Below are 14,152 nucleotides of genomic sequence, written 5' to 3'. Positions count from 1 at the left end.
AGGCCTACAATAACTGAATGCTTAATCTGCAAGAACAACACTGGCTTACTCAATGGACAGATCTGGAAGTCGAGGCCTGACCTCCTCAAATTTATTTGTTCTCTGTAAATAAATGCAGAATTGTTTATAATGCTACTCTATGTTCTGCAGTCTCTGCACATCCCTTTATAATATATGCGGCCAACAAATAATCAGAAATACCATGTTTTTGTTTCTTGTTCTTTTTTAGACACATGTAACCGGAACTTTGGGACCTCCAAGTCAACTGACCCAAGACTATCCTTAGGCTGGAAGAAGAAATATTAGCAGCGCAACATGTAGTCCAATTTGTGGATGACATCCTAGAGCAATTATGACATGCTATGTTTCAAAACAGTTTATGAGCAGGTACTATTTGTGACAGCAGTCCAGTAGTGGTGATGGGACAGCAGAGGATGGATGTGTCCAGAGTTTCCCTACGAATTTCATGAGGTACCAAGACCAGTGATGCTGATAGCAGTGGTAGCAGGACAGTATGTACATTGGCAAAAGGTGCTGTATCAGCTGCTTGCACACGACTAAACACCACGTTGAAAAGCCTGTACTGCTTTCAGTACAAATATTGTGATTTGACCTGCTCGGTGAGGCTGTGCTGCCAGCCGGAGCAGCCCAAGCACACAGCTTCAGCACCTTCTGCGCAGGAGGCAATAGCCATGCAATAGAGCTGCATGTAACACGGCCTCTTCTCCACGAGGGATGTTCTTCAGCACCCTGCTCATGGCAGCTGTTAGTTCATTTTAAAATCAGGTAATGGACGAGTTCATTACACCAAACCGCACGGGAGTGCCTAGGGAAGTCCGAGCAGACCGGGAGGTTTTCTGGTACCTGGCTGGGTACCTTTTTCCAATGTCGAAGCGCACTTGCCTGAAAGAGGTATCGTCTGAAATGTGCCTGCGTGGCCGCAGAGCGGAGGGGTCCTGCGATGCTTAACATGGAGGAGGGCATCCTCTGATGCGGCTCCAGCCGAAGCATTCAGCGGGTCCCAGGGAGGCCGCGCTCCGGGGCTCCCCCCGGCAGCGGGGCCGGGGCTGCGCGCTGCGGGTGCCGCCGTGACCTTGCTGTGGGGGGGTCCCGGCCCCGACGGAGCCCGGGTTGCGGCGGCGCCCGCTGCTCCCTCGGCCCGCCGCGGGGCTCCGCCCGGGGCCGGCCCGCTGCCTGTCGCCCGGGGCCGGGGCCCGCCGCCCGCTGCCGCCCGGGGCCGTGGCGGAGGGCTGCGGGCGCGGGGGGTGCGGGGGCGGGGGGTGCGCAGCTCTCGCTAGCGCTGCTTGTGGTCACAGCCAGGCACGCTCACATCCCATCTGGAGCACGCTCGCATTTCTCCCTTCTGCTTCCCTACCATAGAGTCGCGCTGGAAACAGAAGATAGAGGGAGTGGAGGAGCTCGCCATCTCCAAGCGATCTACAGCGGGAAAAACATGGAGTCCGCTCCGGCAGCCCCCGATCCAGCAGCCAGCGAGCCGGGCAGCAGCGTCTCCGAGGCGGCCGCCGGCGCCAGGGACACCCCGGCGAGCCTGGAGCCGGCCCGGAAAAGCGATGCGCCGGCCGCCGGCCGCAGGCAGAGCTACTCCACCAGCGGTAGCGGCAGCAGAGGTAGGGAGACCTGGGGGGGGGGGGGGGGGGCCGGGGGAGTGGGAGCGGGGTGGGTGGGAAGAGGGAGAGGCGAGGGGGAAGAGGGGGCAAGGCAGCGCTCGGCTCCCCCGCTGCAGCGCCCGGGCTCGTCGCGGCCGCGCACGCGAGCGAGGCACGCTCCTGCCCCCGCAAAACCTCGCAAACTTTTCCAGCTCCTCGCAATTGCGGCGGGAGGAGGGACGGGCGCTCCGCTCCGCTCCCTGCCCGCCGTGCCGGAGGGGCACCGCGCTCCGAAATTACATAATTTGATAAATATATAAAGCAACAGCCCGAGCGCCGGGCTCCGGGGGAACAAACTTTTAAAGCTGCAGTGTCCTTCCTCCCCGCTTTGCTCTCCCCTCACCCGGCTCCCCGTGACAGCTCGCCGCGGCGCGCCGTGCCTCCTGCCGCCCGGCGGATGGAGCGGGAGCGGGGCCGGGGCGCGCTGCTGCCCGCTTCGTGCCCGCACCGCCCGCAGCTCGCCGCTGCTCCGGGGGGGCTCCCAACTTTGCTGAGGGGCCCCCGGCTGCAGCGCAGCGACCCCGCGGCGGAGCGCCCCCGGCCGTAGCGCTGGCCCCCCCCCTTCCCGCAGGTCGCGTCATGGGTCGAGCTGCGGTGCCCGGGGGCTCGGTGCGGGGGGTGCAGGGGGGCCCGGGGGGGGACAAGCCCCGCTGCTCTTGCTCGCCTGTGGCTTGCGAAGCGCTGCCCCTGCTAGGGGCCAAGGCGCCGGGTGAGGGGGCGATGGACTTGGGGGGGGGGGGGGGAGCGAAGGCGAGCGGCCCCCCAGCGGCTGCTGGGGGGAGAGGGGTGACCGGCGGAGGCGGGGGGGGAGTGTTGGGGTCGCCCTTCCTCGGCTGGAGGCTGGAACATGGCTGACCATGTGCTGCCGTGTGTTTGGCAGCGCCCCCCCTCCCGGCCACACCCCCCCCTCCCCGCCGTCTTCCCACTTGGGGGGAACCGAGGCGGGGGGGGGGGGGCGCAGCCGGGGGCGCCCTTGGCCGCGAGGTGGGGGTGGGTCGTGGGGCGAGAGGGGCTGCGGCCCTCGCTCCTTATGTAACGGGGTGCCCGCGGCGGGGGGGGCGCAGCGCCCGCAATGTGCCGGGGGGCGGCCGGGACCTTCCGGGGCGGTGTCACGCACCGCCCCCCCGAGCCCCCCCCTGGCCCCCCCAGCCGGGCGGGCATCTGCTGCCGGCGGGGTCCCGCGGCTCGCCCGGCACCGCGTTACATAACACGGTGTGTGTGTCTGTGTGTGTGTGTCTGTGTGTGTGTGTGTGTGTGTGTATGGGAGCGGGGGGCTTCCCCCGGCCCCCCCCAGCCGCCGGGGCCGTGCCGCCGGTGTCCCGCTGACCCCCAGGCCCCTCCTCCATCGGCGCTCTGCGAGCGGCGGGGGCCGAGCCCGCACGGCGCCGCGCTGCGTTATGTAACGGCCCGGCGGGGAGGGGGCACCGGCATCGGGGGGAGGCGGCGCTCGGGGGTCCCGGGGCGCGGCGGTTCGCGGCCCCTCGCGGAGGACGTGGGGAGAGGAGCGCCGGGGGGGCGGCAAGCGGAATGTTTGGGTTTGTTCGGATGATGTCATGGAGTTGGCAGAAAACGCGAGTGTACTCCTAGAGTGCGAAGAGTAAGGAGAGCGGAGCTGGCGGTGGTTCTGGGCTAACGTTGCGTAAATCAGAGTATTGGAAATAAATTGACCTACACGCCACCGCCACGTGACTGTGCCGGCCTGGTATTTAAACCCCGAAGACACAAAACCGTGCGGGAAAGCATCGTAGTATTGACATCTCAGCCTCCCTGAAATCAGGACTCGATGGACGTGCAATGTGGTCCCTAGAGACTTGCAGCTTTTTTTTTTTTTTTCCACTCTTGAGATAGAATTGTAATTCTTTCATATGGTTCTGGATTTCTTACGGCAACAGCACGACCTTAATGCGTGACAAGTATAGGTAAATTTATTTTTAGAACAGCTGCATTGTAAGCTCATATGTTCAGCTGTGTATTGACGTGAAGAATTTACCTCTTTGGTTTGTGATTCTGTAACGTGTTCCAAGTTGGCAGATTTGGACTTTCGTGCAGTCAGTATGGAGGAGTAGTACAGTAAACACAAATACACCCGCACTCATCTGTCTATCTGTAAGAATCCTTGTTTGACTCAGCAACCTTTTGAAACAATAGAAATATTAGTTTGTACCCTTTATTTTCATAGCTGCATCTGCTGCAAAGCAGCTTTGATACTTAACAATTTATAATAGCCAGCTTATCTAAAAGAAGAAAACAACACTGAAGAAAAAGCTATTGATGAAGAACAAATGGGGAAAGTTTGCCATAGACTAAATTCTTGAGTGCAGCTTTAGTTATGCTAGCATTTCAAAATACCTTATTCCTTGGTACACATGTATATTTGGAGTGCCACATCCTTAAGTATTTTGATTTTTATTTTGTTAAGGTTATGCTCTTTTTGTCACAGTGTGTAATACTTAGCAGAAAGCATAAATTCGGGAGTAATTAAAAGCACCGTTTGAACTAAGAACCGTTACCCAATTTATTTAGGGGATGGGAGCGTGCATGCATGTGTGCCGGCATGCTTTGGGAAATTTCTTGTAGTCTGATACCAAAACTGGTCGTTAGAAAGATGACAACACGCATGGAACAAGTGGGAAATTATTAGTAAAGCCCGTTTTTTTTTTTTTCCCCAAAAGGATATCGTTACTGTTAACATTGATTGTTAAGATTTCCCTAAGAGCCATCACAGTCCAGCAGGTTAAAATCTCAGTCTGTGTGTGTTTTTTGCCATAAGTGTTTGTAGTTTTCCATGGGAAGTAGCAAGGATGCTTCTCTCACCTGCTATGACCCTGGACGGAGACTCTAGGTGCCATTTGTTACCCTTTGCAGGCTTTGATATCTGTGGAGTTCTCCCCATGCTGCAGTCTAAGGCTTCATGTTCTACTAGTCCACTTAAAAGTAGTCATAATTGAATAAGCTATGTTTTAATAGAGGGCTATTGTATTATAAAAAATGAAAAGTATGTAAAAAGCTTTTTAATCTGTTAGAAAAAATGCTCTGTTTTGGAGAGCTGAGCTCTTGGTCTCAGTCAATCAAGAGAGGACGTCTCATGGAAAAAAATTGAGAGGCAGCATTCGCAGTGGTGACAGATGCTAGGTTTACATATCTTTATGGTATCTGGTGTTGTCTAATAGAAAGCTGTAGCTGTGTAGGTACTTGTATTCTTTTTTCCTTGCTGTTGAACTATTGTTCACTGTTTTCCAGCAATCTTATTGTTTTATTTGGAATTTAATGTCATCTTTTCAGCCAAATTCTTTTTTTTTTTTTATTGGTAGATTGGGGTACTGGTCATGGTTTTTGCCTGTTTAATTTTAATTGGGGTGATGCTCTACAAGTGGGGATGTGACTTTGTTAATAGTGATATTAGTAGGTTTGTTTTGTTCTTTTCTTTAAATATTCTACTGCTAGATTTTCTACCTTTCTGGGTTTAGACTATTTCACAGAGTATAGTTGTAAAAAAATTGATGCATCATTTTTGTGAGAGGTCTTTGAATTTGTACAAATGTGGGTACGTTCTAGAGATTATTTAGGTTGCCTTTGTCATCATAGAGGGCCGTTCTTTGTGCACTACTGATTTAGTTATATTTTGGTGTATTATATGTGCTGTGAATCCTTTAAAGGATGTCGATGTTTTAAATGCTTGTAGCATAGGAGCAATGATAGCAGTAGTATGTTGTTCTCTTAGGAACACTGCAGCTCTCATTTCAATAAACCGTAACCTATTCTCTTATTTTATTTGCTTGAGAAACATCTTAGGAGCTCATAAACCAGTATGTAAATACTGTTATCATTCAACTAAATGCTGTGATTTTACTAAATAAAGAATGTGTTTTGTAATGGAGATTAACGGGCTGTGTGACAATTTCAGTTTTGGGTACAGCGCTGTGTTTGAATGGAAAGGGCAATTTCAGCTTTGGGAGGTTGTGTGATTTTTCTTGTATTTGTTTTCTAAGCTACAAAAATGTGTATTGGGGAAAATCTGGAATGTCTCAATTGATCTCAGTGGATTTAATCTGAGAGTTATCCCAGTGAAAAAGAGAGGGGGAAAAAAAGCTAGTTTTAAATTATTGTGCTATCTATACCTCCCTTGAAATCAATTCAAGTGCTGGTGATCCATTTTCTGCTGAAACAGTTTTGAAGAACAAGTTTCAGTAGCATGCAGTTGTAGAAGACAAGATGTTAAAAATAAAAATATATATATATTTTGGGGTATATCTAAATGTGCTGCCAAGTCTGGCTGCTCTGTAGCTTAACGTTTGCTTACAGGCCATGTGTTTCCTTGCTTGTAAATGTGAAGCAGAGGGGCTTGTGGGCAGAGGCAGCAGCAGCCGGTGTCCCACAGTTGCGGAAGACAGAGGAAGGAGAGCGCTGGTCCCCGAGATTTCCCAGGGAGCTGTCAGAAGGGAGCAGTGCACTCGACTTAGGGCCCTCCCTCTCTGTGTTGAGTCAGCTGTGCCACCTCCTCAGCTGCCTGTCCCTCCCAGAGCCTTCTTCCTTCAGCTGCAGGCACCTGTGCCACCCAAGGCTCACTGCCATCTTAATTCCTCAGGCAGGATGGGGGGAATCACTGACAGCTTCTCGAGTGGAGCTGAATTTGTCACGGTACACTTACGCCTGGACCTGAGCTCCCTAGTGAGATTCTGTAGGTTTTCTGAATTTCTCTGGCGTTAATAGAAATGCAAGTTCATACAAGTAGGGCTGGGGAAGCATCACATCCACACTTCATATGCAGATTTCTGCTGTCCCGTTTTTCTTTTTCTTGTTCGTTTCTTTCAACTATCTCCTCTTTCACCTATTGCTGTTGCAGTCTTTGTAGCCTTGATAATCACTTCTGGGAGCATATTTTACAGAGCTGTTGGTGTTAAGATTAAAACGTGTATCCACGGCTGGCAGCCAGTTCATGCCTCCTTAGCTGCACAGATCCTTGCAGATGCATGGAGGGGGGCTTGGCAGAGCACAGAGGCTGAATTCTTGCACTGTCACTAGATCCATGTTACACAATTCATGTCATGAACTGAACTTCATTTGAATGGTTGTTAGGTTTTTTGGTCTCACTGTTTTGACAGAAGGCTTTCTACATCTTTGCTGTTCTGACGATTGGAAGGCCTCTTCTAACTAAATGCATTCATGTTCAGTTAGTTCTCTTGCTTCTTTAAATATAGGTTATAAAATCTCCTTGGACTGAAAATGAGGAGAGGCTGGTGTTGTATTTTTTGATAGCTGAACCAACGTACTTCTGTTCTCTGACTCATGGTTTAGTACTTGAACTATCTGTTGTAGATAGTCTGTGCTGATAGAAACACAAGAATAGCTTGGGCTGTACGTTAGGAGGGGTTAATCCTATACTTTCTTGAATGTAAAGGTTGTGAATTATTTTTCATACTGTTATCTGAAGACTCATCTAGGCATGTTTCATGCACAGCAACAACTGAGCTCGTCAGAGACTAAAGGTATTAGGGTGTGTACTCTTATGAAGAAATTGTGGGGCTTATTTTACGGCAGTTTAATCTTCTAGTTTAGCCTCATTGCACCATTCATTTGGAAGGATCCCCAGGTGTTTTAAACACTATCGGGAACCATTTTGCTTATTACTGAAATCCAGCCACTTCTAGTGTGGAATCTGACAGCTGCTTAATGGTGCTCAGCCATGCTAAGCAGATCAGAACAGAAAGTGAAGAATACCATACCTGATTGAAACACTCTGAGGGATTTTAGGTGCAGATAATATAATTATCTACATTGGAATTGGGTCAAACAGCACTATTCCTGTAGAAAATTACTGGATATTTTCAGTGCCTGTGTATGGTCAAGAAACTGGTTTAAAATACGTGGAAATTGTACCCGCAGCAGTGAGATAATTGAAGATCCTGCTGTTTACCATATTGTGATCACCAGTTGCAGTATTAGCAGTGTTTTCTTCGGGTATTTTGATGCATATTAACTGTTTGGTCTGTGCTGGTATGGGAAATGTTACAGAACTGAGGAGAGAGCTGGGTGTTGCAGTTGTTCCTTTGTGAGGCAGATTTCTGTGCAGTTGCTTTCTTTAAAAAGTGCTGTCTGTATTCTGGGATGTGTCCGGATATTACTGAGGGTTTAAAAATGGTTAGAGAGGATCTGTTGCTGCTGGGCCAGTAATGCGTCAGGTGCGTGCGTGTCACAGGCCTTCCTTTTGGAAAATTGGTGGCTATCTTCCAGTTGTCTTCAATTTCACTTTCCATACAGTCTTGCAAAATAGAATATAAACAGAAGATCTGAGGATGCGAAGGAACAAATGTTGAAATTCATGATCAAGTGATTGTATATAAATGCTCCAGTAATCATGACTGACTGCAGAGGCTTTCATTTGTAATTTAATCTAATAATTTCCATGCATTTCTAAAGGAACACACTATGAAGCTAGCAACTCGTGAAAAATTGCTGTGCTGTTACAAACAGCATTTGAGCTGGCATTATAACAGTGTGATAGATAGATAGTGAGATGGAGAACAAAGTTAGCAGTTGAAACCGAGCTGAGAGAAATTGCTAGCAGAATGTGAGAAAGCAGAGCTGGATTATGATAACCTCCCTGGTAGAATCAAATTAATCCTTTTTAAAGGTTTTATTGATTTTAGTTTGTAGTTGTACTCTGTATTTACCTCACATGGGTACAGGAGATTAATGAGGCAGGTGTAGTGATCAAGGAGTGAAAAACTGTGGTGCTGCTGTTCTTTTTTAAATGTTTCATTTTGTACAGACTGTGGGATATTTACAGCATTAATTGACAATATGTCTGTCAGCTTCAGTCCTGCAACTGTTTAAATGGATTGAAAGTGCTTAATATACAACAGCAGTGGAAATGAAAACTCCCGAACTCCTCAAAGGGGATTGAAGAAAGAGGTGCCCCCCGCCCCCCAATTCTTTTCTAACTCACTTGAGCATGCTTAAACAATGTATGCTGGTCCCAATGTATGCTTGTCCAAAGAGACAATTTGCATGAAGAATGGTGAATGTTTGGCTGAGAAGGCTATAGCTGGCTTTGAGAATACAGCTGAAAGAATGCAAAATGAAAGATCAGAAAAGAGGTAGACCATTTGGCATAACAGCTATCAAGTATACCTCCAATGCACTGCCAACTCCTCACATCTGAGAGAGGAATTTTTTTCCATAGTTATATAGAAGTGTATGCCTTGTATTTCTGAGCTACATGCATTTGCAGAACTGTAAACGCCATGGGGAAAACTTAAATTATGTATTAGTAGAGCTTGACTTGACTGTTCTGGTACTGAAGCAAGGTCTGTTAGATACAGTCAAGGATAAAACCAAGGCCAAGGATTGTGAAATACAGATTATAGGTTTTATTTTCTTCCTGTCATGGAACTGTGAAAATACTTAAAGTAGGATTTCACCTCATAGTTTCTCTTCAGAGGTAGAGGTGGGAAAAATGTGTCTGTGAACTGATGGATGACTTTGCCAAAGGTCTCTATCAAATGCAAATTAGTTAGAGGGCTGTATTGTGTTGCATCTGTAACTAAGGGCGGAAAGGTAAGATTTGAACTATTACGTTTAAAGAAGTACTGAAATTTATAAGACAAGCTAAAATACAGATTTTCTTAATACTGCACTTGAAGTCAAAAACTGTCAGTATAAAGCATCTTCTAAATCCTGTGTATATTAAAAAATAAAATAAAACCAATCTCAAAGAAACTGGGTCATAACAGAAATCCTTCCTCTCTTTGCATCATCCTTCATTTGTGTAATCTTAAGAGTAGTTTTATAGTCGTTTGTGTTGTGACTATAGAAGTTAGGAAGGGTTTTTTTCTGCCTGGGTTATTATCAGGTGGGCTTTTAAAAGTTCCATTGGAATGTACTCTGAACTGTTAGCATCTGATGTTGAATCATAGTGTTTTTGAGACAATACACACAAGTCTGTTAGCAAAAGCACAAGTGCAACTCTTTCCAGGGCTGATGCTTGGAAGAATAGTAAATGAAAAATGTAGTGGTATTGTAATTTCAGTTGGTCTTTAGACTTCAATAGTCTTTTAAAAACAAACCAGTAAGTCATTTCTAAAGATGTTATCATTCAACACTCTTGATGTTTGCAGTGATGTATGATATTCTGCTAAAATCATATGTACTTTTAAAAACTGAAGTAACCTTATTTCCACGAACAACAATCTGCAAGAGATCAAATTAAGGTATGTTGTGTTAGCAGCTTCAAAACTACTCTTGGCTATTAAGAGTTCTGATCTGCTGGCAGAAGACTCGATCCTGTGACAGTCCCTATGTGTGTTTAATACCGAGCATCATGAACGATTCTGTTGATGTCAGTGATACTATTTAAATGTACAAAGCTGCATGTGTGTTAAGGATCAAGGGAGGACTGCTAGCAATGAAGAACTGCACTGTAAGGTTGCTGAAGAAAACTAGACTTTTAATACCAATGGACATGGCTTTGGAAAAGAGATGAATGAACTGTCGTTTTCAGGGTAGGTAGTACTGAGTGAGTAACTGTAGTTATTTTGGCAGATATATTATTCTGCTATAATTTTAGTTCCAGGATCATATTGCAGCTCCATCACTTGGGAATAATGTATATCCTCATTTAAGGACAGTTGTTAGGAGATGAGCAAGAATTTTCCTGTGTGCAGAACTAGAGTTGCACTTGTCTGTCATTGTATATGGAATGTGTTTGCTAAGAGTAGTAAAAGTTTGTAACTAGTGAAGTCTTAGCTCTATTCCTACTAGAACAATCAAAAACGCTTTGCTGTGTCCTGCTAGAGAGTAGGAAGGAGGGAAAGGGGAACAAACCGTAAGGATTTAACTGTAGAAAATCTAGAAGCTGACAGTTGAGGTGACCTGGCTTACTGGTGTCCGTATCAACTACTTTGGCTAGTTGTCAAAATCTGTTTATGCTAGTTTGGCTTCGTCCAACAGTGTGACTGTAACAGAGTTCTCTGCCTTTACCCCACCCCAGGCAAATTACACTCCAGGACTTCACCTCTTTTTAGGGCTTCCTGGCTCTAGTTAGTGAGGAAATTGCAGTTGATAGTTGTGTTGACCTTAACACCCCACTGAAATTACAGCATCCTAGATATGCTCTGGTATGACTATTAGTGCTGTAGCCAAGGATATGCAAAAGATCAAGGGATGGTAATACTTATTTATTTTTAAAAAGGAAACAAAAATCTTTTGAAATTCCAGTTAGTCATTAATTTTCCACAGCAGCGACCGTATCTCTTAGAGGATAAAGCAGTTCAGTCTCTGAAATATTCAGTTTCAGTTCTCCAAAGAACACCCTCCCATACCACATTCACCTCAGAAGGGATAGGGACAAAATATTCTGCACAAAGCCAGGATCAGCTAGGTTTCCAAATAGCCAAAAACTTCCATTTAGCAGGCTGTGTTTTGTCCCAGAGATGTGCTTCTCTGTTTTAGCAGTGTGCTGAAATGGTTGACTGGAGTTCAAGTCCCCCTTCCTGTTGTTTTCAGCCCAATTTAGAGGTTGTAGAAATGGCTTGTCACAGATCTCTGGAATTGGCAATTCCCTTCTGAATTTCTTCCGCGTATCCTTTCCCTCTTTCTCTCTTTCTCTCTCTCTCTCTTTTTTTTTTTTTTTTTTTTCCACAGCAGAAGTTCAAAGCAGAATGTCTTCAGGGATTTGAGAGCAAATGAGCACAAGTGTCTAGGTGGGGACTTGTGCCAATATACTCAAAATATTTTGTTGCATTGCTTTTGTCTGCACACAGCAGAATGCATGCGGGAAGCAGACTTAACTCTGGACAGCAATAGAAAAATGCAAAAACAAACCCAGAAAGGAAGTAAGTGAAGCCAAAGGGGAGCTTGTAGTTTAGGGTAATGAACAGTAAAAGAAAGACGTGGTACTTAAAGAAGAAGTGTAATGAAAGGGCTCAAAGGAAAGATGACTGATTTAGAGAACAGCCTGAAAAATAACCCTAACATTTGGAAAAGGACTGGAGTAGGGGGAGAAGCTACAGTGCCTATTGAAGGGCAGAGGATTTTGTTGCATTATTGCCTCAGGACAATTCATAAATGAATATTCTGTGATCTTGTCTTTACTGTGGAATGTAATAAAACATTTTTTAGTGGACGATGGAGTCTCAAACAGTTGACTCAGATTTGCTTCAGCACCCTATTGTTCCCAGTGAGCTCTGACTAAATGCTTTTGCCATAGATGTGCTAATGTGTTACACGAATTACTTGTCTTATGTCGGTGCTGTAAAATTAGAAGCCCTTCCCCACAGTGTGTTGAGCAGATTAAAATCCAAGCCTGTTTATATGGTCCAGGAAAGTGCAAATTATCTTAATTAAACAAAAATATTGTGATCTAACCAGGGGGATGCTGTGAGACGGTGGTATGAAACAAACGCATTTTGTAACCTAGATGGTGAGATAAGTTTCCAGCTTCCCTTGATAAGGTTTGTATTGTTTTGATCTGTGCCTTAAGTCAAAGGGAAGAGTTTGAGATTGGTAGATTCTACTAAGATACCTCTTGTGTTTGAAAATTAACTTCCTAGGCAGCTGTGCAGTTCCCTTTCCAAAATCTTTGCAGTGACTAAAGGGCTACATCTACCTTCTTGTAGGCAGTTCAGGGACAGATTTCTGGCTGTTGTGAAGACTGCTTAGCATCATATAAGAGGCTACTACTAGCTATTTTTTATAAGGAAGAAATCGTTTGAAGTAGTAGTTGTCTGATGGCTTTGCAGAGGTGTGTATGAAATTCAGGATTCATGTTACTCTCTTGAATTCCTGTCTTGTATAGCAGTCCCTCCTATCCCTCCCTCCCTTGTAGGTAGAATGTAGTGTAGTTGCAGTGGTATTTCACCTCTACTGACTTACTCTAATCTTAGTATCATCATGTTCCAAGACACTCTGTGATAACTGCTCTTCTACCCAGACGGTATTTGTCACATAAAAAGTCTAAAGCTAGAATGAAATTACTGCAGACATGACATGCTTAAGGTAAAAAGAGTATCTTACTGTGTTTGAGCAACAGCTTAATTAGGAGATCCCATGCTATTGTTGGACTTGATGATCTCAAGAGGTCTTTTCTAACCTAAAAGATTCTATGATTCTACTGTAATATGTATTTGGTAGGGACAGAGTAATGATGTGACATCAGAGTGAGCATGGTACTTTTTTGGACTCAGTTTCTATTTCTGTGATTTTCTTATTTCTCTTATTTCCCTACACGGAAATAATAACCAAGATTGTATATTGCTATGTCAGTATAATGTGACTCCTTAGGGCCTCTCCAGATCATGATCAGGGTTGAGAAGTTGTGGAAATAGCTAATGGCTCCACTGCATGGAGGTTTTGACTGAGACGCATTGAGCTTCAAATCACAAGGACAGAAAAAAGGCAGGACGTACGTGAGAGATGGCCCCTCAGTTCCCCTGGCCGGGGAGTGGGTTAGTGGCACCCAGCTGATCAAGTGCCAGGGAATGCACATCCACACTTAACTTGTTAGATCCTGCTTCCTATAGGAAACATAGGAAGGGGTAAGTACAAGTCTGGAATTACTCTATTTGTTGGTGTCAGAGGAGGAAGAGGAAGTAAGAACTGTGCCTAAACCGTTTTCCTTCTTACTCTACAGCTTCTAGTCTAGGTATCCTTTGGTAAGGCTAGCTCCATGCAGCCGTGTGTCCCTGGGCTATCTGCGTGCTTTGGTGGTCCAGGAAATGCAAAACCTGTGCTCTGTCACTGATACTGTAGTGAAAGCTACTGGTGTGTGTGCAGTTATGCCAGCAGAAGGGAGATTTTTTCAGTTTGTGTTCAGGGGAAGAGTTTAACTATGTCAGCATAAAAATGTTTTGTTTCATAAAAACTGTCAAGATAGCCATGCTGGAGACAGTGAGGGCTGGGGAGGAACGGGACTCCTCTGTTGCAGCTGTATCAGCAGAAGCTGTGCTGTGTGGATGGTGCTTAACAACCTTCAGGGGAACCTGGAGAATCTCCTGCTTAGCTCTTAACTGGCAGTTAAACCGCTACTGGTCAGTGAAATTATACGGTTTATCTTGTATGAAAGACTTCAGATCCCCTTGTAAATTATACGCTGAAGTTTTCGGGTAATCTAAGAAAATAGGTTTGGGTACATTATGTAACTAATGATATTAAAACTTCATAAGAAACAGATAAATAGCTTTTTGTAGTGGGCGAGGGGGAGAAAGGTACTTCTTTTGGTATAAATTCTTACCTGCTTTTATGAATGTATTTGCAGCATATTTGACAAGACCAGCACAGGGAAACGTGGGGTTGAGTTGATCTCATGCAGAGTCTGATTTTTGCAACCACATTTAAGTATAAATGCAAGCAGTTGAGTTTTTTTTTGTTTAATGCTGACATTTCTATGTGATATTTCTCCCAGAAAAGTAAATATTTCTCTGTTACTGCTTTCCAGTATAATGTTTTCTGTGTAAACACACAGCTTTTGGTTTGCATTTCTTTTCAAT

The 14,152-nt window shown here is 45.7% G+C and overlaps 1 protein-coding gene across 2 annotated transcripts in view; it reads left to right on the top strand.

Moving 5' to 3' along the window:
- RORA (RAR related orphan receptor A) overlaps window positions 1-14,152 on the top strand; it is a 411,602-nt gene that overhangs the window by 37,439 nt on the left and 360,011 nt on the right. For both annotated transcript variants that reach the window (XM_040570301.1, XM_040570300.1), the window contains exons 5-6: window positions 230-471; window positions 1,381-1,628. In XM_040570301.1, the coding sequence (XP_040426235.1) occupies window positions 467-471; window positions 1,381-1,628 (253 nt within the window). In that variant the 5' untranslated portion in view covers window positions 230-466. The remainder of the gene's footprint in view (window positions 1-229; window positions 472-1,380; window positions 1,629-14,152) is intronic.

Source organism: Cygnus olor, chromosome 11 (genome assembly GCF_009769625.2).
Source record: "Cygnus olor isolate bCygOlo1 chromosome 11, bCygOlo1.pri.v2, whole genome shotgun sequence".
NCBI lineage: Eukaryota > Metazoa > Chordata > Aves > Anseriformes > Anatidae > Cygnus > Cygnus olor.
This window is presented reverse-complemented; position numbering and strand designations above follow the sequence as displayed.